At 38.7% G+C, this 22,091-nt stretch overlaps 1 protein-coding gene across 1 annotated transcript in view; it reads right to left on the bottom strand.

Annotated features, from left to right (window-relative positions):
• Window positions 1-1,400: 1,400 nt before the first annotated feature.
• Window positions 1,401-22,091, bottom strand: part of LOC133461360 (tripartite motif-containing protein 46-like) — a 34,571-nt gene continuing 13,880 nt past the window's right edge. Inside the window, 6 exon segments of the mRNA XM_061742246.1 lie at window positions 1,401-2,099; window positions 3,566-3,633; window positions 6,182-6,411; window positions 17,072-17,386; window positions 17,389-17,409; window positions 20,807-20,928. Of these exon segments, the coding sequence (XP_061598230.1) occupies window positions 1,652-2,099; window positions 3,566-3,633; window positions 6,182-6,411; window positions 17,072-17,386; window positions 17,389-17,409; window positions 20,807-20,928 (1,204 nt within the window). The 3' untranslated portion in view covers window positions 1,401-1,651.

Here is a 22,091-nt window from a genome sequence, read left to right as displayed (position 1 = left end):
GAAACCAGTACTTTTATACTTTTACTTGAGTAAAAAACTTGAGTTGATACTTCAACTTCTACAAGAGTATTTTTAAACTCTAGTATCTATACTTCTACCTGAGTAATGAATGTCAATACTTTTGACACCTCTGTTAAAAATGAAACAGAAACATTAAAAATGAAACAGAAGGTGGCTTTTTTGTATTTATTTAAACAGTTTTAAGTTATTTCTTGTTTATTTCTGTCTTTATTTTGCATACATTCTGCCAGCAGTTGAAGTTTACATAGCGTTAAACTGCTAGTCTTTCCATTAGAAGCGCTGCTCATAGACAATCAAGCAAGGTTTAAAAAAAGAAAAGAAAAGAAAAAAGCAAACTTTTTATCATCAGCCAGTCGCTGCTATTATCAGTCAAACCACACATTCTCATGCACTTGGGGAATTATACACACACACACGCACACATACACACACACACACACACACACACACACACACACACACACACAGACCTGCCCGTTTGAAATAGGAACCAGCACTGCACAAACAGAACTGTGGACACTAGTGATTAGCTGCAGCAGAGGTATAACTGAAGCCTCTAATTGCTGTATTGCCTCATTGTTCCACTCTACCTATAATTTACCACATTTACATCCCAGTAAAACAATAACTTTGGTTGAGATCATAATGGCTGAATGACTAGCGTTAACTGTTGTTAGACACAGAATTACTTATACTGTAATGAAATATCATAGAATTTTTTTGCTCTTACATAATGTTCATATCTCTGAAACAAATGGAAAACATTAAAGACACAACGATGGCAGAGTAAAAGCTTCTACGGAGAAGACAAAATTGTGTGGTGCTTTATCAACATTAGCTTTATAAATATTTGCAAAATAGCCGGCTACAAGTGCAAGCATCCAAGATAAAATTACATGTTAAGTGCTGGATTTACCAGACACTACTGAAGCAATAATTCCTGCAAAACTGCGTGTAACAAAAATGTAAGAAACATAATTACATTGCATATTTGTTGCTATATAAACATCTTATCCGAGAAAAATGAAATACAAACAAAATCGCTGAGATATCTAACCTTTCGCTCTAGCTGAGTAAATACTTTACAATTTGCCAAATACATTCCAGATGACCATGGACAATGCTATGGAGCCAAATCAAGGCCAAAGGTTTTGCTAAGTTGAAAATAAAATTTGAACCTGAAAATTCTTTTTTACAGTTTAAATTTTTTTTTTCTTTTGGGTATCAGATCTTTTTTTCAGTTTCAGAACTTTTTATTTCAGTTTCAAATCTTTTTTTCAGTTTCACTCCTTTTTTTTCAGTTTCAAATCTTTTTTTTTCAGTTTCAAATCTTTTTTTTTCGCTTTCAGACTTTTGGCCCCGATGTGGCGTGGGGGGGGGCAGTTGAAAAAAAAAGATTTGAAACTGAAAAAAAAGAAGTGAAACTGAAAAAAAAAGATGTGAAACTGAAAAAAAAAGATCTGAAACTGAAAAAAAGATTTGAAACTGAAATAAAAAGTTCTGAAATTGAAAAAAAAGATCGGATACCGAAAAAAAATAATTGAAACTGTAAAAAAGAATTCTCAGGTTCAAATTCTATTTTCAAATTAGCGAAACTTTTGGCCTTGATTTGGCTCCATACAACGCTAGATCAGTTGTTATTTAAGTTGGAGACGCGAGGCTGGATGGTGACGCGTCGGACCGGGGTCTGATCTGCGTTGCGATTGGCCACCAGCTCCTGCAGCTGCAGGGCCCCCCCGCCGATGAAGCAGAACGCCGGGCACACGGGGCCGGAGCAATCCACGTGGCCCTCCCACAGGGGCCGCAGGGAGTGGGCGTCGTAGAAGGTGACGCGTCCCTTCTCAAAGTCCAGGCACACGCCGAGCCGGGGCGGCAGCGGGTACGTGAGGCCCGTGGGCGAGGAGGGGCCGTTCCCGTTGGTGATGGGGTCCCGGTTACTGTTGCCATGGTTACTGTGGGGGTGGTAGCTGTGCTGGGGCAGGTAGATCTTCCCCATCCCCATCGTGAGGAAGCAGAAAGGCGGAGCAGAGTCCAGGGCGTCCTCCGCTCCGCTGTCATGGCCGCTGTCTGGGTCATAGCTGGGAGAAGGGAGGAGATTAAACATTAGGATGATCCATTAAGTCATTCCTACATTTCTGAACCTCACTGCCACTAAACATGAAGGAGGGAATATAAACTATAAACCACACACAGGTGAAGGCTTGTATCGTACGGCTATACATTATACCCTTGTACTGTCTTTGGGTCAAAATGACCTCATTCTCCTGTTCCTTCTTTCCTCCTTCCTCCTTCATTCTTCCCTTCCTCTTTTCTCCCTTCCTTCCTTCTTTCCTCGTGCTCTCTTCTTCCTTCTTCCTTCTTTTCTCCCTTCCTTCTCCCTTCTTGCCTTCCTCCCTTCTTTCCTCGTGCTCTCTTCTTCCTTCTTCCTTCCTTCCTTCTTTTCTCCCTTCTTTCCTTCCTTCTTTTTTTCCCTTCCTTCCTTCTTTCCTCGTGCTCTCTTCTTCCTTCTTCCTTCTTTACTTCCTTCCTTCCTTCTTTTCTCCCTTCTTTCCTTCCTTCTTTTTTCCCTTCCTTCCTTCTTTCCTCGTGCTCTCTTCTTCCTTCTTCCTTCTTTACTTCCTTCCTTCCTTCTTTTCTCCCTTCCTTCTCCCTTCTTGCCTTCCTCCCTTCTTTCCTCGTGCTCTCTTCTTCCTTTTTCTTTCCTTCCTTTTTTTTTCCCTTCCTTCCCTCTTTCCTCATGCTCTCTTCTTCCTTCTTCCTTCTTTCTTTCCTTCCTTCCTTCTTCCTTCTTTACTTCCTTCCTTCCTTCCTTCCTTCTTTTCTCTCTTCCTTCCTTCTTTTCTCTCTTCCTTCCTTCCTTCCTTCTTTTCTCTCTTCCTTCCTTCCTTCTTTTCTCCCTTCCTTCCTTCCTTCTTTTCTCTCTTTCTTCCTTCCTTCCTTCCTTCCTTCCTTCCTTCCTTCCTTCCTTCCTTCCTTCCTTCCTTCCTTCCTTCCTTCCTTCCTTCCTTCCTCCCTTCCTTCTTTTCTCCCTTCCTTTCCTCCCTTCCTTCTTTTCTCCCTTCCTTTCCTCCCTTCCTTCTTTTCTCCCTTCCTTTTCTCCCTTCCTCCCTTCCTTCTTTCCTCCCTTCCTTCTTTTCTCCCTTCCTTTCCTCCCTTCCTTCTTTTCTCCCTTCCTTTTCTCCCTTCCTTCCTTCCTTCTTTCCTCCCTTCTTCCCTTCCTCCTTCCTTGACCCGAAGACAGCACAAGGGTTAAGTATAATTAAACTGTAATAAGCTTTTTTTCCTGCTGTAACGTCTAAAATATCATAAAATAAAGGCCTCATTTTAAACTGATAAACTCTGTCTCAACCAATCAGTAATCATTTTGAGAGTTTATCTCAATTTCATGCAAACAAACACATGATCAGTTTATACTTATGATTGTAAGCCAGTGCACATCCTGACGCTGTATCTCCCAGATTAAATGGAATGGGCGTTACAAACGTCTTCACTATGAATCCCTCTGTTATTTTATTTTGGACGATGTTTCATCTGCACGACTCACCGGGGACTCGCCATGTCTTGTGGAAGATGAAACCATTCTTGTAGTTTAGACTCCAGACCAACTCCCACCTGTTCAAATGAATGAATTCATCTTTAAAAAACAGTACACTTACAAAGGATACCACCTCCCTTTTATTCTTTTACTGTTACTCTGTGGGTAACACTGTTAAAACACTGTTCTTTTCTACTACAGCTTGTCATTTCCCATTTCTGTCCTCAGTATTTCTACTTGTCAGGTTTACCAATAAACCGGACCACATAGGTTAATTGGTCAGTATTAATTGACTCTAATTATGAGAGAGTGCGTTGTGTCTGGTTTAACCCCCTATGCCAGCAGGTATAGATGAGGAAAATGCATAGATAAATAACATTAATATTAATAAATAGAAAGTCCTTTGGTGCTCACTCCATACTCCTAATATCTATTCTTTTTCTTAATAGGCCGCCTACAAGATTCTGAATATTACATAAAAAGCTAGTTAAAGTCTTTTCATTTCAAATGCTGCATATTTTAGGTTTTCCATATTATTTTACATGTTATTTAATGTAGGAGAAGGATCATAACATAGTGCATATGTGCACTAATTGGATTTAACAGTAGGTGGCTAACTTATAATAAGATATTTGAAGAGTTAACAAAAAAGAGAAAGTGTTACAGTCTAAAAACTATAAGATACAATACAATTAACTGTAACCATATGCTTTTAAATGTTGTATATTTACTGCCAGTCACTGCCAGAAGGAGTAGCTAAACTAAACTAAACTACGGTAAACTAAACTAAACTGTATGAGAGAATGTCTCATGTATCTCTTTATTAAATATAATATAATATATATAATAATATAATACAATAAATTGCATGATATAGCAGAGCGGAAAACTGTTCTATTTGCCTTTAAAGCCCAGCAAAAACTGCTTCCAAACTACATTCAGGACCTGTTCCAAAGAAATATGGAAATATGGAATAGTTCGACCTAAATACGACCTAAAAATGTGCAGTTCTATCTTCAAGTTTAAGGAAATGTTTAAAGAAAATATTATAAATAAATATAAAACACTATAAATATAAAGTATACTATCAAAAACATTCTAGAATGTGAAACGTCAATTTTATATTTTGTCTTACTTATTTTTGTCTTCTTTATGTATTGTTTTTTTTCCACGGAGTAATGCTAATGTCTCATATTTAAGCTGATCATAAGATAAAAAGGGTATAAGCTACAGCTTCAGCTACACCTTTTCGGCAAAAGAAATGTTTATTTTACCTTTTCATCTTGTTTTGTAAAAAAGTGTGTACAAGCCGAAATAAAGATTCATTCATTCATTCATTCATTCAATGTAAAATGTACTGAATGTTAGGGATGGGCGGTATGGACTAAAAAATGTATCACAATAATTTCTGGCATTTATCCTGATAACGATAAAAATAACGACAAAACTGCAAAAAGGAATTTATGCTTTTTTCTTTCTTTCTTTCTTTCTTTCTTTCTTTCTTTCTTTCTTTCTTTCTTTCTTTCTGGCTCATTTCTTTCTTTCTTTCTTTCTGGCTCATTTCTTTCTTTCTTTCTGGCTAATTTCTTTCTTTCTTTCTTTCTTTCTTTCTTTCTTTCTTTCTTTCTTTCTTTCTGTCTCATTTCTTTCTTTTTTTTCTTTCTTTCTTTCTTTCTGGCTCATTTCTTTCTTTCTTTCTGGCTCATTTCTTTCTTTCTTTCTGGCTCATTTCTTTCTTTCTGGATCATTTCTTTCTTTCTTTCTGACTCATTTCTTTCTTTCTTTCTTTCTTTCTTTCTGGCTCATTTCTTTCTTTCTTTCTTTCTGGCTCATTTCTTTCTTTCTTTCTTTCTTTCTTTCTTTCTTTCTGGCTCATTTCTTTCTTTCTTTCTTTCTGGCTCATTTCTTTCTTTCTTTCTTTCTTTTTTTCTTTCTTTCTTTCTTTCTGGCTCATTTCTTTCTTTCTTTCTTTCTGGCTAATTTCTTTATTTCTTTCTGGCTAATTTCTTTCTTTCTTTCTTTCTTTCTTTCTTTCTTTCTTTTTTCTTTCTTTCTTTCTTTCCTTCTGACTCATTTCTTTCTTTCTTTCTGGCTCATTTCTTTCTTTCTTTCTTTCTGGCTCATTTCTTTCTTTCTTTCTTTCTTTCTTTCTTTCTGGCTCCATTCTTTCTTTCTTTCTTTCTGGCTCATTTCTTTCTTTTTTTCTTTCTTTATTTCTTTCTGGCTCATTTCTTTCTTTCTTTCTTTCTTTCTTTCTGGCTCATTTCTTTCTTTCTTTCTGGCTAATTTCTTTCTTTCTTTCTGGCTCATTTCTTTCTTTCTGGCTAATTTCTTTCTTTCTTTCTTGCTGGCTCATTTCTTTCTTTCTTTCTGGCTCATTTCTTTCTTTCTTTCTTGCTGGCTCATTTCTTTCTTTCTTTCTGGCTCATTTCTTTCTTTCTTTCTTTCTGGCTCATTTCTTTCTTTCTTTCTGGCTCATATCTTTCTCTATTTCTTTACACAAAAACGTCATCAAAGGGAATTTGTCGTTTTTACCGTGAGATGACAAATTCTTACCGTGGGGAATTTTTTTGACGGTTTATCGTGAACGGTAAAATATCACCCATTCCTACTGAATGTACTTGCCTTCACCAGGTAAGATCCAGGCTCGACTGAGCATGCCCAGTAGTGTCTCCCCTGTGTGATGGCTACGTCCCCCACCAGGAGGTCAGAGGTCAGGTGACAGGAAGTGAGGGCCTGGTCGGCGGCCTGCAGCAGAGAGAGGCCGGGGACGCTGCGAGCGCCGCGCTGCTCCTTGTTGACCACCAGCCGGTCGGCATGGAGACCCCAGCGAGAGTCCAGGTAGAAGTTAAGCACTTAGATGGAGAAAAAAGGACAGAGAACGGAGGAAAGCAAGAGAAGAGTGGAGACAAGAAATATTCAGGGGAATGAACAGACAATCAGCGCTTTCAGAAATATGGTATACAGGAGTGTCTCAGAAAATTAGAATATTGTGATAAAGTTCTTTATTTTCTGTAATGCAATTAAAAAAAACAAAAATGTCATACATTCTGGATTCATTACAAATCAACTGAAATATTGCAAGCCTTTTATTATTTTAATATTGCTGATTATGGCTTAAAGTTTAAGATTAAGATTCCCAGAATATTCTAATTTTTGAGATAGGATATTTGAGTTTTCTTAACCCTTGTACCGTCTTTGGGTCAAAATGACCTAATTCTCCTGTCCTTCTTTCCTCCTGCTTCCTTCCTTCCTTACTCCTTTCCTTCTTTCTTTTCTCCCTTCCTCCCTTCCTTCCTTCTTTTCTCCCCTCGTACATTCTTTCCTTGTTTTCTCCTTTCCTTCCTTCATTCTTTTTCCCTTCCTTCCTTCTTTTCTCCCTTCCTTCCTTCTTTCCTCCCTTCCTTCTTTTTTCCCTTCCTTCCTTCTTTCCTCCCTTCCTTCTTTCCTTCCTTCTTTCCTCCCTTCTTTTCTCCCTTCCTTCCTTCTTTTCTCCCTTCCTTCATTTGTTCCTTCCTTCTTTCCTTCTTTTTTCCCTTCCTTCCTTCTTTCCTCCCTTCTTTCCTCCCTTCTTTCCTTCTTTTTTCCCTTCCTTCCTTCTTTCCTCCCTTCCTTCTTTCCTCCCTTCTTTCGTTCCTTCCTTCTTTTCTCCCTTCCTTCCTTCTTTCCTTGAGATAGTATATTTGAGTTTTCTTAAGCTGTAAACCATGATCAGCAATATTAAAATAATAAAAGGCTTGCAATATTTCAGTTGATTTTTAATGGATCCAGAATGTATGACATTTTTGCATTACAGAAAATAAAGAACTTTATCACAATATTCAAATTTTCTGAGACAGTTCTTTATAGAGGTTTAAGAATTAAGAGGGGGGGGGGCCGGGGTGCCTGCAGAAGGAGCGTTGCACAGATTTACAGTCAGAAAGCAGCAAGAAGTAAAAAAAAGGAAGAGTCAACTGAGCGGAGAGACTGAGAGAAGAGGAAGAGAGACAGGCATGCACCTCCTCCCACCAGCACCGGAACAGAAAAAAGGACATTGATCTATATTGATGACTCAGGAAATAAAAACAGTAGGTATTGCCACAAAGCCCTGGCAGTGGGAAGTACGGTTTTTTGCTTTTTTCAGAAGAAAGGGAGGAAAGCAAGAAGGTAAAAACAGCAAATGGGGCCACAAGAAATTCACCAATCACTCAAAACTGACCACTAAAAAGCCCTAGATCTGAATCCGATCCATGTTGTTAAGCCTCAGGACTTAACAACCTGCAAACCCTCGTCAGTGCTCGGACAGATCTTGATAAAGGAGGTAAAATGTGAGGCAGAGGGATGAGTGGGTGTTCCATAACAGCGGATGTGTGGGATGACCACCAGAAGAAAGAGGGGAGGAGGTATGGGGTACAGAAAGGTGGTAAAGGGATGGATGCAGTTCTTACGTTCCGTAGGAGGCATGTAGGTTGGCAGCGTGGAAGTACTGTAGCACGGCAGAAGATGACAAGTACAAAGCTGTGAAATGGAAATAAAACATGAGAGAAAGATGAGGAAATAAAGAGCGAGAAAGTGAGGATGGGTTGAAAGTGAGGAGACAGAAAGGTGGAAATAACGGGGTAAAAAAACAAAGAGAATGACTTTTTCAGCATTTCACTGTGGTAACCATTTCAGTGTGATGAATAATAGCAACAGAGACAAAGTGAGTGGCTCCTAGATTAGAAGAGTGCTTCTTGGATATGATGAGATTTTCTTGCAGATATCACACACTCATGCGGTGGTAGGAAATCTCCTTCACAGTTTATTGAAAAAACAAACATTTATGAAAAGTGAAGGAATCTCCACGTATGCACAAACTAAGCTCATGCAGGTGCCACGACAAACAGGTGGAAATATTTATGACCTGGAAATATATGTGTCATCATTAAATACAGATTAGTGGTATATTATTGAGATAATTAACAAAGTGTATCTGAAAGATAAAAACAGCCTCAGGCAGAACAATAATACTGTTATCTGTTATCATGACAGTTGTTGCAAAACGCCTTCATGGCCTGAGGAAATACCATGATGGGGTGAGTTACAGCCTGGCAACCGCAAATGCTGATTATCCCTAAATAATCTCTGTTTCTGTCTTCTGCACATTTGCCCTTAATGTACAGGACTTTCTCAGAAAATTAGAATATTGTGATAAAGTTCTTTATTTTCTGTAATGCAATTAAAAAAAAAAAAAAAAAGTCATACATTCTGGATTCATTACAAATCAACTGAAATATTGCAAGCCTTTTATTATTTTAATATTGCTGATCATGGCTTACAGTTTAAGAAAACTCAAATATCCTATCTCAAGGAAAGAAGGAAGGAAGGGAGAAAAGAAGGAAGGGAAGGAGAAAAGAAGGAAAGAAGGGAGAAAAGAAGGAAAGAAGGGAGGAAAGAAGGAAAGAAGGGAGGAAAGAAGGAAGGAAGGGAGAAAAGAAGGAAGGAAGGAAAGGAGAAAACAAGGAAAGAATGTACGAGGGGAGAAAAGGAATCTTAATCTTAAACTGTAAACCATAATCAGCAATATTAAAATAATAAAAGGCTTGCAATATTTCAGTTGATTTGTAATGAATCCAGAATGTATAACATTTTTGTTTTTTTTATTGCATTACAGAAAATAAAGAACTTTATCACAATATTCTAATTTTCTGAGACAGTCCTGTATATAATATGTAGCCAAGTTACGTTTAGATAAAACATTGCTGACAGAAAGAGGGGAAGAAAAAAAGAAACAACAAGGCATAAATCAGCATTTAAGTAGATGTTTGTTACAGTTGACACTTGCCCTAACTGTACACTTCATGAATATCATAAATGTGGTATTCACACAGACTAAAACCACATAAGACTAATCCGCAGAGCTCTAACCAGACTGGTTTTTACATCACTGCACTCTGCACTGGGATACGATGACTTATTTTTGTGTGTATTTATACCACTATGTGCTGTATGAAATTAATGTCTCCGTCTGTGACAAATGTGCTTATCCAACACGACTTCCATTCTGTGTCAGTGCAGCAAACAGAATGATTTAAAGTGGGTGTCAGGGGGTGATGATTAAGCTTGTTTGTGTGGCAGAAAGGATTCTCAGGATTTCTTTTGTCAGCCTGTCACCGTCAGACTGCTGAGTCTTCATTTTAAAAGGGACGAGAAAGGACGGTGGACTTTATAGACTCGTCTCTCACACTTGAACATGTCACGCACACGTTGACAAGAGATTTCAAGGCTCTAAAGCACCAATTATAACAAATAGAAATGGTTGTTAGAGGAACGGAAGCATCATTTAGAAGGAAAAATTATTCATCCTTTTTCCCTCCAGCCTCCAGTCTGAATGTTTACATATGACTAAATACACTAAACCTATGGAGGACATTGGTCACAGGAGGACACAGGACTTTGACATGAACAGACTCCTCAAACGTCAGTTCAGTGCAAATTATGAGATAAAAAATCGAAATTATGAGATAGAAAGTTACAATTATGAGATAGAAAGTCGAAATTAGGAGATAGAAAGTCGAAATTATGAGATAAAAAATCGAAAGTATGAGACAGAAAGTCGAAATTATGAAATAGAAAGTCAAAATTATGAGATAGAAAGTCATAATTATGAGATAGAAAGTCAAAATTATGAGATAAAAAGTCGAAAGTACGAGATAGAAAGTCGAAATTAGGAGATAGAAAGTCATAATTATGAGATAGAAAGTCATAATTATGAGATAGAAAGTCATAATTATGAGATAGAAAGTCGAAATTATGAGATAAAAAGTTGTAATTATGACTTTTTATGGCATAATCATGACTAACCGTGGGGATGTTTTTGTTTTTAACGCTAAGATTTCATCTTATTTTTTTCTTTTACTGGCGGAAATGGGCTTCCATAGACATCACTGGATGTCATTTGATTTTTATCTCCAGTTTGACACTTACAGGACTCTCTCAGAAAATTTGAATATTGTAAAAAAAAAAAAAAAAAAGTTCAGTGCATGTACTCTAGGGACGGTGATGCTTTTCACTTGCTCTTTGTCTATTTTCTGTTTCATGATTTACTTTCTGTTTCTCTGTCAGTTTGACCAGGTTAAAGCATCAAATTCAACTTGTCAACTTTATGAAATACATTTTCTCGGAAAGGTATATAAGATGTAAAAACCTATACTAACAGCTTTCTTCAAAGATTAATTTGAGACATGAAGGATCCCATCTTTTATGAAAGAAGCAGTAGCAAAACCCATAAAATGATACTTGCAGAAAGAATTCATTCAAAAGTTCACCTTCCCTGTGACACTCTGACCCGACAGTCATGTAAAAAAAAAATGGCTACCGCCATTTTTTCTTATTTCTCTAGTATAAAACAAATTAAATAATTGTTTAATTGTAGTGGGTGTTAGTATTGGGAAAATGCAACCTCGGATGAACAGCTACATCTTTTTTCTGTCATCAGTTTTCAGCAAAAATTACGGTAAGCCAATAGTTGTATTGTGTTTATTATGTCTTCAGATTTATAGCTTTGTGGTTACTGACAGTTTCGGCAGAGGTTCTGCCGAAACTGTCAGTAAAGTTCAAAGGTAAGAAGTCTGAACAAAAGAAAACCACAAAGCTAAAACTTAAGCCAAAAACAAGAAAGAAAAAAATAAGGCCAAAATGAAGTTCCCATAAGGCTCTGGGGGTTAGTTTGCAGGTGCGTGAGAAAACAAGAGGAAAAGACTTGAGCAATGATCTTAGAGAAGCAGTTGCTGCTGCAGATTAAAGCAGGCAGGGCTCCAGTCAGAATATTTAATGTTGAAGTCCATGACTACGTTTACATGCAGTCAAAATTTGGGTTATTGCTAATATTCCGGTTACTGAAACATTGGGAATATTCCGTTTACATGGTAATTAATCATTCGGGATATCTGGATCAAACCAGCGACGCACGGAGGACGTGATGACGCATTTACCGTCATTTCCGCTTCTTCTTCCTGTATCCAAATTCAAAACAAATGCTGCTTCGCGCAACTTTTCTCTCACCTTCTTGTAAATCTTCTATCCCGGTACTTTCTACCGTCTACAAATGCAGAAATGTTCATATCCTTCATTACATTTATGAAGTGATTAGTCTCCTCCTGGTCTTGTGTTTCTCCGTGTTTATAAGAACTTCCTGGACTCAAAAGACCAGGATTCCTTGTGAACAGAGCATGCGCAGAAAACAAATTCATGTTCCGTTTGATGGGGATATTCCGTTTGGTGTTTACATGACCCAATATTCAGGTTTTAAAACGAGTAACCCAGGGGTCATATTGGGGTTTTTAAAAACGGGTTATTCAAAGGGGTTATTGGTGTTTACATGGCCGTGCAAAACCGGGTTATTGCTAATATTCTGGTTTTAAAAGGGTTATTGACTGCATGTAAGAGAGCACAGTTGAAGAACAAGTACGGTTTGTTAAGACGGTTGCACATGGAAGCAGGTCTGAGGTTCTTTTAAAGGAGCATGAGGCTCCTTTTAGGAAATGAGACTCTCCTGGCCACCCTTCACCACGACGGCCGTTGGGGGTACTGCAGCCAACAGTGAAGCCGACACGGGAGAACGGGGAGAACGCGCATGCAGCGTCATGTGACGTCACATCCGCAGCCCAGCGCGGGAAATTCGGGACCGAATTGCAGCACATTTTGCAGCACACAGCCTGTTCAAGGCAACGGAGAGATACACTAGAGGAATCATTCTTTTTGGTTTGGAACGCTTCATCTGACATTATAACTAGAAAACTTAAAACGTATACGCATTTTTTTCATAAATCCTGCCTCAATCCTGCCTCAAGCTCCTTTAACTGCATCTGAATAAACCACAAGACCTCTGGAACCGCTATACGGACAGGTGAGACCACACCGCAGTCCTCTGGTCTGAACGGTGGAAACCAAACAGCATTTGAAGAGAAACCCCACTGTCAAGTACACCGGTGCAGCCTCTGTGTACAGGTACGTTTAATAGAGTCTGACATGAAGCTGTGTGTCTGACCGCTAAAGCGTGGTCAAAACTGGGTCATAAAACAATGATCCAAAACACAACAGCAAATCTACTTCAATATAAATGAAAAATAAAAGGAATCAAAGTTATGAAAGGGTCAAGGCAAAGTTCCGACCTCGAAATAACAGAAAACATGTGGCAGGACCTTAGAGGAGACAACAGACACACGTTGTGTAAACAAGGTGATATAGTCTTAAGTGTTTTTCTGACTGATCAAATGTCTGGAGACTGTCAAGCATTACTGGAGTTGAGGGAATAAAAACGGTCAAAATCATCACCCTGTAAAACTGCCATCCCCCTTTCCATCCCTTATGTCATTTCATCAATGAATTTGGTATTACTGCTGACAATTTTCACCTGTTTCAAGTAAATTTTCACATGAAATAAGTAGGAAAATCTGCCAGTGGGACAAGATTTATCTTCTTATTACAAGCAAAAAAATCTTGTTCCACTGGCAGATTTTTCTACTTATTTCAAGTGAAAATCTACTTGAAACAGGTGAAAATTGTTGTTTTTTCCAGTGATAAGTCTTGTTTTAAGTGTAATAAGATTTTTTTTACTAAAATGAGACATTTTAACTAGAAATAAGACAAATATTCTTGTTAAGATTGTGAGTTTTTGCAGTCATCCATGTTACTTATCCTGTGAAGGACAGAGTCATATTGATAAGTTCAGAAAAGTGTTTTTTATTGTTGTGTTTTGATGTATTTGATGTAAGCCCAGTGGATATTTAAAGCTTACAGAAGGCTGCATTTAACTGCTGCTATGTCATTCCTGCAGTATTTCTGCAGGTGTTTTGGTCACTGCTATTATTTGTAATATATTATATTATTTGTAATCAGCACAAATTATCTGTCCCCATATGATCAAATCCACCATCCCCCCTGATTTTTTTTTACAACTCGAGTACTGCTGTCAAGTGTCTTCATGGTAGAATTTGTACAATCTTTACATAAGGTCCAGGCATGTTCCCTAAACATGCACCACTCCTGTTACCAGTCAGGAATACAGAGCTCCAGGCCAAGCTACAATGAATAAAGCGTTGAAAGATTACTCACATTTTCAGAAACGACAAGTCCAGAAATCAGCTCATACATGTTTGAACGAGTGAACAAGTACAACTGAGTACTTGTTCACTCGTTGTCAACTGAAAGAACTCAATCAACGAAGATTACACGCCAACGTCTGTCTGGGAAGACTGCAAAGGGCAATGCAGCTAAAGCTGGAAAATGTTTGCTGCGTTCTAGTCACAAAATGCACATTTCTTCCAAGACGTCAAGGAAACAAAAACCAAACAGTTTGTACAAAACAGAAGCTGATCGTTCCTGCTCTGGTGCACTGTCAATAACTATTAACACTTTTAAAATGGACACAGCTTCCACACTGCAAAAACTCAAAATCTTACCAGGAATATTTGTCTTATTTCTAGTTAAAATGTCTCATTTTTAGTCAAAAAATCTAATTACACTTAAAACAAGAGTCATTACCAGAAAAATAACTTGTTATTTGACAATTTTCACCTGTTTCAAGTAAATTTTCACTTGAAATAAGAAAATATAGAAAAATTTGCCAGTGGAACAAGATTTATTTTGTCATTACAAGCAAATCAATCTTGCTCCACTGGCAGATTTTTCTACTTATTTCAAGTGAAAATCTACTTGAAACAAGTGAAAATTGTTTTTTTTTTTTTTTCCAGTGATGAGTCTTGTTTTAAGTGTAATGAGATTTTTTTTTTTACTAAAAATTAGATATTTTAACTAGAAATAAGACAAATATTCTTGTTAAGATTTTGAGTTTTTGCAGTGCATATAAGATAAGATAAACCTTTAATAGTCCCACAGAGGGGAAATTTGATATATATTTCTTGTGCCGATGACGTGAAGATCCACAGCCAGAAAGTATGATGGTGGAATCTCAGCAACCAAGGCAATCCCCACCTCATGACAGACTTGTTCAAGTTTAGCACAATTCAGTTCACGAGTTGTGGATACACCGTAGATATTTTGCATGAAAATGCAACACCTCGTATACGTCTTTTCTTCAATGTTTGATTACATCTAAATAGAAAATTCATCAACACTTTCGATAACTAAAGGATTGTGGAAAAACATGTCATGTCCACTTAATGTGAGCTTTGCATGAGAGAATGTCTGAAAACTTTGATGAGGTGAAGCTGAATCGTCAACAAGAATGGGCCAAAAAAGTCCTCCATAATGATGTGAAAGAATGATGAAGGAGAAAATGAATACCTGTCACAGAACCTTTCATTTTTGCTGCTAAGTGTTGATCAGCAGAGTCAGAGATACTGAATCATGCTAGTCGTTTGTCTTGAAATTATGGCTTTGTTGAAAAAATAGGTATGTTTTTTTACTTTTTGGTTAAGTTTAAGTAATTTTCATTTACAAGGTTTTTCTATCAGGGTTCATACATTTTAACCAACAAATTTACATGACTTTTCCATGACTTGGCAGCAAATTTCCATGACTATACATGACCTCTAAAACATCAATGTATGAATGAAATATAGGAATAAAACCATGTAAAAAGTGGAGATCTAATGACAATTATGGTTTTATACAAAATATACATTTGTTTAAACTAACACTGATATACCAGCACTATGTTGTAGTATATGTTGTTAGTAATCTAATATAACTGTAATAACTGTAATAATAACCGATTTGCATGATGCGCAAGAAGCTAGACACGTCACGCGTGAGACTTTTCTATACGAAATATTTATTGATCAATTTTAAATCTACCTTACTACTTATTACTTATTACTAAATGTTCCATGACTTTTCCAAAACTTTTGGGGTGAACTTATGTTTCCAAAACTTTTCCAGGCCTTGAAAATGACATTTTCAAATTCCATGACTTTTCCAGGTTTTTTCAAAACGTATGAACCCTGTTCTATACTTTGGAATAAGAAACAGTAAAATCCACTTTTTTCATGACTGGTCTACCGTAAAGATCATAAATTAGCACAAGACATGCATTTATTATCAGAATAAAGGTGCATTTGTTTTGCCACGTTTACAGAAAAAGCATCACTCAAAGTTGCAATAACACTTTAAATCTCTTGCACTTAAGCACTTAGCACTTTAAACATGACGGTCACTTCATTACTGGTATCAATTGTAATATGTTTTTATTTCTTATTGATTTTATCTAGCTTAGTCGTGTCTTTAAATGTTGTCTTTCGTTGCTATATCTTGTCTTCCTCATTTGCTGGTGTCCGATTTTATGTTTTATGTTTGGCATTGATTTGCCGCAGGGACGAATGGTGGAAATTAGCCTATGGTTATAACCATTAGGGATGGGCGGTATGGACTAAAAAATGTCTCACGATAATTTCTGGCATTTATCCCGATAACGATAAAAATGACGATAAAAAAAATACCAATTCAACTCCACCTTTTTAACTATAAATCTATCACCACATTCAGTCTTTGGAGCCAAATCACTGCTCTAAAAGATACTAAATGCTACTAAACTACACCCATTACATTGAATTAATAAAAACCAATTAAATGAGTTACACCTGTACTGCAAAACTGGAATGAATCAGATCAATTTATCCTTCTTTCTTTCTTTCTTTCTTTCTTTCTTTCTTTCTTCCTTCCTTTCTTTCTTTCTTTCTTTCTTTCTTTCTTTCTTTCTTTCTTTCTTTCTTTCTTTCTTTCTTTCTTTCTTTCTTTCTTTCTTTCTTCCTTCCTTTCTTTCTTTCTTTCTTTCTTTCTTTCTTTCTTTCTTTCTTTCTTTCTTTCAGGCTCATTTCGTTCTTTCTTTCTTTCTTTCTTTCTTTCTTTCTATCTATCTATCTATCTATCTATCTATCTATCTATCTATCTATCTTTCTTTTTTTCTTTCTTTCTTTCTTTCTTTCTTTCTTTCTTTCTTTCTTTCTTTCTTTCTTTCTTTCTTTCTTTCTTTCTTTCTTTCTTTCAAGCTCATTTCTTTCTTTCTTTCTTTCTTTCTTTCTTTCTTTCTTTCTTTCTTTCTTTCTTTCTTTCTTTCTTTCTTTCTTTCTTTCTTTCTTTCTTTCTTTCTTTCTTTCTTTCAGGCTCATTTCTTTCTTTCTTTCTTTCTTTCTTTCTTTCTTTCTATCTTTCTTTCTTTCTTTCTTTCTTTCTTTCTTTCAGGCTCATTTCCTTCCTTCCTTCCTTCCTTCCTTCCTTCCTTCCTTCCTTCCTTCCTTCCTTCCTTCCTTCCTTCCTTCCTTCCTTCCTTCCTTCCTTCCTTCCTTCCTTCCTTCCTTCCTTCCTTCCTTCCTTCCTGTGTCGTTTTAACGCAGAACCGTAAACCGCTTTACACAAAAATCGTTTTTACCGCAAGATGACAAATTCTTACCGTGGGGAATTTTTTTGACGGTTTATCGTGAACGGTAAAATATCGTCCATTCCTAATAACCATACATGTTTACACCTGTGTTCATTAACATGTAAAGTCCATGCCAACAAATAAATAAATTGAATAGAAAGTTGTGTTCCCCTCACCTGGTGCTGGCGGGGTGTGCAGGTAAACCTCCTCACTGTAGTCCCCGTACCCGGCCTTGTTGCAGCCTCTCACCCGGAGCACGTACACGCTGTCCATCTCCAGCCTGTCAATCACAGCGCTGGCTCCGCTCACTTCATCCAGCCGCTGCCAGCCCCAGCGGGCAGCGGCCAGGCCTCCTCTCATCCCGCCCCTGGACGCTCCTCCCGGCACCACGCCCCGCCGCCGGTACTCCACGGAGTAGTGCCAGGCGGGGGCGGACTCCAGGGGCAGTCGCCAGCACAAGAAGAGCTGGTCGTAGGCCAGAGTGCGCTGGTATCAATCACCGGAGCCAGAGGAGCTGTGACAGGAATACGGTTCATGTAGGGTTTCACCGTGACTCACACTCCTAGTATTAACCAGAGCTGGTACAGGAGCCAAAAATTGTACTTAAGTAAAAGTACTGTTACTTCAGAATAATATGACTCAAGTAGAAGTAAAAAGTAGTCATCCAAATAATTACTTGAGTAAAAGTAAAAAAGTACTTGTGAAAAAACTACTCAAGTACTGAGTAACTGTTGAGTAACGTCTGATTTATTTTTTTAACACAACCATTCAAACAGACAAAAGTACAAAATAATCATTTTCAGGCAAAGAAGGGAGGAAAGAAGGAAGAAAAGAAGGGAGAAAGAAGGAAGAAGGAAAGAAGGAAGGAAGGGAGGAAAGAAGGAAGAAAAGAAGGGAGAAAAGAAGGAAGGAAGGAAAGAAGGAAGAAAAGAAGGGAGAAAAGAAGGAAGGGAGGAAAGAAGGAAGAAAAGAAGGGAGAAAAGAAGGAAGGAAGGAAAGAAGGAAGAAAAGAAGGGAGAAAAGAAGGAAGGAAGGAAGGAAGGGAGGAAAGAAGGAAGAAAAGAAGGGAGAAAAGAAGGAAGGAAGGAAAGAAGGAAGAAAAGAAGGGAGAAAAGAAGGAAGGAAGGAAAGAAGGAAGGAAGGGAGAAAAGAAGGAAAGAAGGAAGGAAGGAAGGAAGGAAGGAAGGAAGGAAGGAAGGAAGGAAGGAAGGAAGGAAGGAAGGAAGGAAGGAAGGAAGGAAGGAAGGAAAGAAGGAAGAAAAGAAGGGAGAAAAGAAGGAAGGAAGGAAAGAAGAAGGAAGGGAGGAAAGAAGGAAGAAAAGAGGGAGAAAAGAAGGAAGGAAGGAAAGAAGGAAGAAAAGAAGGAGAAAAGAAGGAAGGAAGGAAAGAAGGAAGGAAGGGAGGAAAGAAGGAAGAAAGAAGGGAGAAAAGAAGGAAGGAAGGAAAGAAGGAAGAAAAGAAGGGAGAAAAGAAGGAAGGAAGGAAAGAAGGAAGAAAAGAAGGGAGAAAAGAAGGAAGGAAGGAAAGAAGGAAGGAAGGGAGGAAAGAAGGAAAAAAAGAAGGGAGAAAAGAAGGAAGGAAGAAAGAAGGAAGGAAGGGAGAAAAGAAGGAAAGAAGGAAGGAAGGAAGGAAGGAAGGAAGAAGGAAGGGAGAAAAGAAGGAAGGAAGGAAGGAAGGAAGAAGGAAGGAAGGAAGAAGGAAAGAAGGAAGGGAGAAAAGAAGGAAGGAAGGAAGGAAGGAAGGAAGAAGGAAGGGAGAAAAGAAAGAAGGAAGGGAGAAAAGAAGGAAAGAAGGAAGGAAGGAAAGAAGGAAGGAAGGAAGGGAGAAAAGAAGGAAGGAAGGAAGGAAGGAAAGAAGGGAGGGAGAAAAGAAGGAAAGAAGGAAGGAAGGAAGGAAGAAAAGAAGGGAGAAAATAAGGAAAGAAGAAGGAAGGAAAGAAGGAAGGAAGGAAGGGAGAAAAGAAGGAAGGAAGAAGGAAGGAAAGAAGGAAGGAGGAAAAGAAAGAAGGAAGGGAGAAAAGAAGGAAAGAAGGAACGAAGGAAGGAAGAAAAGAAGGGAGAAAATAAGGAAGGAAGGAAAGAAGGAAGGAAGGAGAAAAGAAGGAAGGAAGGAAGGAAGGAAGGAAAGAAGGAAGGGAGAAAAGAAGGAAGGAAGGAAGGAAGGAGAAAAGAAAGAAGGATAGGGAGAAAAGAAGGAAAGAAGGAAGGAAGGAAGGAAGAAAAGAAGGAGAAAATAAGGTAAGGAAGGAAAGAAGGAAGGAAGGGAGAAAAGAAGGAAAGAAGGAAGGAAGGAAGGAAGGAAGAAGGAAGGAAGGAAGGAAGGAAGGAAGGAAGGAAGGAAGGAAGGGAGGAATGACGGAAGGAAGGGAGGAAAGAAGGAAGAAAGAAGGGAGAAAGAAGGAAGAAGGAAAGAAGGAAGGAAGGAAGGATGGAAGGGAGGAAGGAGGAAAGAAGGGAGGAAAGAAGGAGGAAGGGAAAAAGAAGGAAGGAAGGAAGGAAGGTAGGAAGAAAGAAAAGAAGGAAGGGAGAAAGAAGGAAATAAGGAAGGAAGAAAAGAAGGGAGAAAATAAGGAAGGAAGGAAAGAAGGAAGGAAGGAGAAAAGAGGAAATAAGGAAGGATAAGGAAGGAAGGAAGATGGAGGTAGGAAGGAAGGAAGGAAGGAAGGAAGAAGGAAGGAAGGAAGAAGGAAGGAAGAAGGAAGGAAGGAAGGAAGAGAAGAAGGAAGGAAGAAGGAAGGAGGAAAGACGGAAGGAAGGGAGGAAAGAAGAAGAAAAGAAGAGAGAAAGAAGGAAGGAAGGGAGGATGGGAGGAAGAAGGGAGGAAGGTAAAGAAGGAAGGAAGGAAGGAAGGAAGGAAGGAAGGAAGGAAGGAAAGAAGGAAGAAGGAAGGAAGGAAGGAAGAAGGAAGGAAGGAAGAAGGAAGGAAGGAAGGAAGGAAAGGAAAGGAAGGAAGGAAGTAAGAAGGAAGGAAAGAAGGAAGGGAGGAAAGACGGAAGGAAGGAGAAAGAAGGAAGAAAAGAAGGAAGGAAGAAAGAAAGAAGGAAGGGAGAAAAAAGGAAGAAGGATGGAAGGAAGGAAGGAAGGAGGAGGGAGGAAGGGAAAAAGAAGGATGAAGAAAGAAAGAAAGGAAGGAGGAAAGAAGGAAAGAAGGAGGGTAAGGAAGACGAAAGAAGGGAAAATAAGGAAGGAAGGAAAGAAGGAAGGAAGGAGAAAGGAAGAAAGAAGGAAGGAAGGAAGGAAGGAAGGAAGGAGGAAGGAAGAAGGAAGGAAGGAAGGAAGAAAAGAAGAAGGAAGGGAGGAAAGAAGAGATGGAGGAGGAAAGAAGAAGAAAAGAAGGAGAAAGGAAGGAAGAAAGAAAGAAAAGGAGGAAGGGAAGAAAAGACGGAAGGAAGAAGAGTAAAGAAGGGAGAAAAGAAGGAAGGAAGGAAGAAGAAGGAAGGAGAAAGAGGAAGGAGGAAAGAAGGGAGAAGGGAAAAAGAAGGAAGGAAGGAAGGAATGAAGGAGAAGGAAGGAAGGAAGGAAGGAGGAGAAGGAAGGAAGAGAAGGAAGGAAGGAAGGAAGGAAGGATGGAAGGAAGGAAGGAAGGAAGGAGGAAAGAAGGAAGGAAGGAGGGAAAAAAGAAGAAGGAAGGAAGGAAGGAAGGAATGAGTAGGAAGGAAGGAAGGAGAAGGAAGGAGGAGAAGGAAGGAAGGAAGGAAGGAAGGAAGGAAGGAAGGAAGGAAGGAAGGAAGGAAGGAAGAGGAAGGAAGGAAGGTGATTCAAAACTACTCCTAAAAGTACAACATTTCCGAAAACGTACTCAAGTAAATGTAACGGAGTAAATGTAACTCGTTACTACCCACCTCTGTATTAACATAAGTAAATGTGTGTTTTCTTAATTTCATCCCTTATCTTTGGCTCCCGCCCCCTCACCTTGGATGAAGTTCAGCTCTGTCAGGAGTTTGAGCTCTTTGGAGACGTCCAGCTGGAAGTGTCTGAAGGATGGATCGGCTGCTAAAGTGAAATGCTGGAGATTCTCAATTGCTTTGCTCATCCTGGAGTGTTTCAAAACAGGGAGAGCAGCGTCAGAGGAGGAGCAGCGTTCACACAATGTTTTAATCAAGATAAAGATTGATGGTGTGGAAGGGATGTTTGAAAACATAAATAAAACATGAGACTGGCGCCATTCACGTTATTATTCTCACAAATCCCACGGTCCGACCAAAAATAACAGCACATTAGTCATCTCTCAATACATCACTGTCACACTCGTGTTTGCCACAAACCCCATCAACCTAGCAAGGATGGGCTGAAAATTATAGTTTTTTTGGGTTTTATTTAGTGTTTGTTTTTCAGCAAATGTTGCACACTTTGAAAAAAAATATATATACAATTAATAAATTTACATCAAATTTGTGTCTTTTACCCTTGTGTTGTCTTCAGGTCAAGGAAGGAGGAAGGGAAAGAAGGAGGAAAGAAGGAAGGAAAAGAAGGAAGAAGGAAGGAAGGAAGGAAGGAAGGAAGGAAGGAAGGAAGGAAGGAAGGAAGGAAGGAAGGAAGGAAGGAAGGAAGGAAGGAAGGAAGAAAGAAGAAGGAAGGGAGAAAAGAAGGAAGGAGGAAGGAAGGAAGGAAGGAAGGAAGGATGGAAGGAAGGAAGGAAAGAAGGAAGGAAGGAAGGAAGGAAGGAAGGAAGGAAGGAAGGAAGGAAGGAAGGGAAGGAAGGAAGGAAGGAAGGAAGGAAGGAAGGAAGGAAGGAAGGAAGAAAGAAAGGACAGAGTAGAAAAGAAGGAAGGGAGGAAAGAAGGAAGGAATAAAAGAAGGGAGAAAAAGAAGGAAGGAAGGGAGAAAGATGGAAGGAAGGAAGGAAGGAAGGAAGGAAGGAAGGAAGGAAGGAAGAAGGAAGGAAGGGAGGAAGGAAGGAAGGAAGGAAGGAAGGAAGGAAGGAAGGAAGGAAGGAAGGAAGGAAGGAAGGAAGGAAGGAAGGAAGGAAGGAAGGAAGGAAGGAAATAAGGGAGGAAAGAAGGAAGGAAGAAAAGAAGGAAGGGAGGAAAGAAGGAAGGAATAAAAGAGGGGAGAAAAGAAGGAAGGAAGGGAGAAAAAAGGAAGAAGGAAGGAAGGAAGGAAGGAAGAAGGAAGGAAGGAAGGAAGGAAGGAAGGAAGAAGGAAGGAAGGAAAGAAGGGAGGAAAGAAGGAAGGAATAAAAGAAGGGAGAAAAGAA

This window comes from Cololabis saira, chromosome 15 (genome assembly GCF_033807715.1).
Source record: "Cololabis saira isolate AMF1-May2022 chromosome 15, fColSai1.1, whole genome shotgun sequence".
In the NCBI taxonomy this organism is placed as follows: domain Eukaryota; kingdom Metazoa; phylum Chordata; class Actinopteri; order Beloniformes; family Belonidae; genus Cololabis; species Cololabis saira.
The sequence above is the reverse complement of the archived record's forward strand: the minus strand, read 5'-3'. Positions and strand labels throughout refer to the sequence as shown.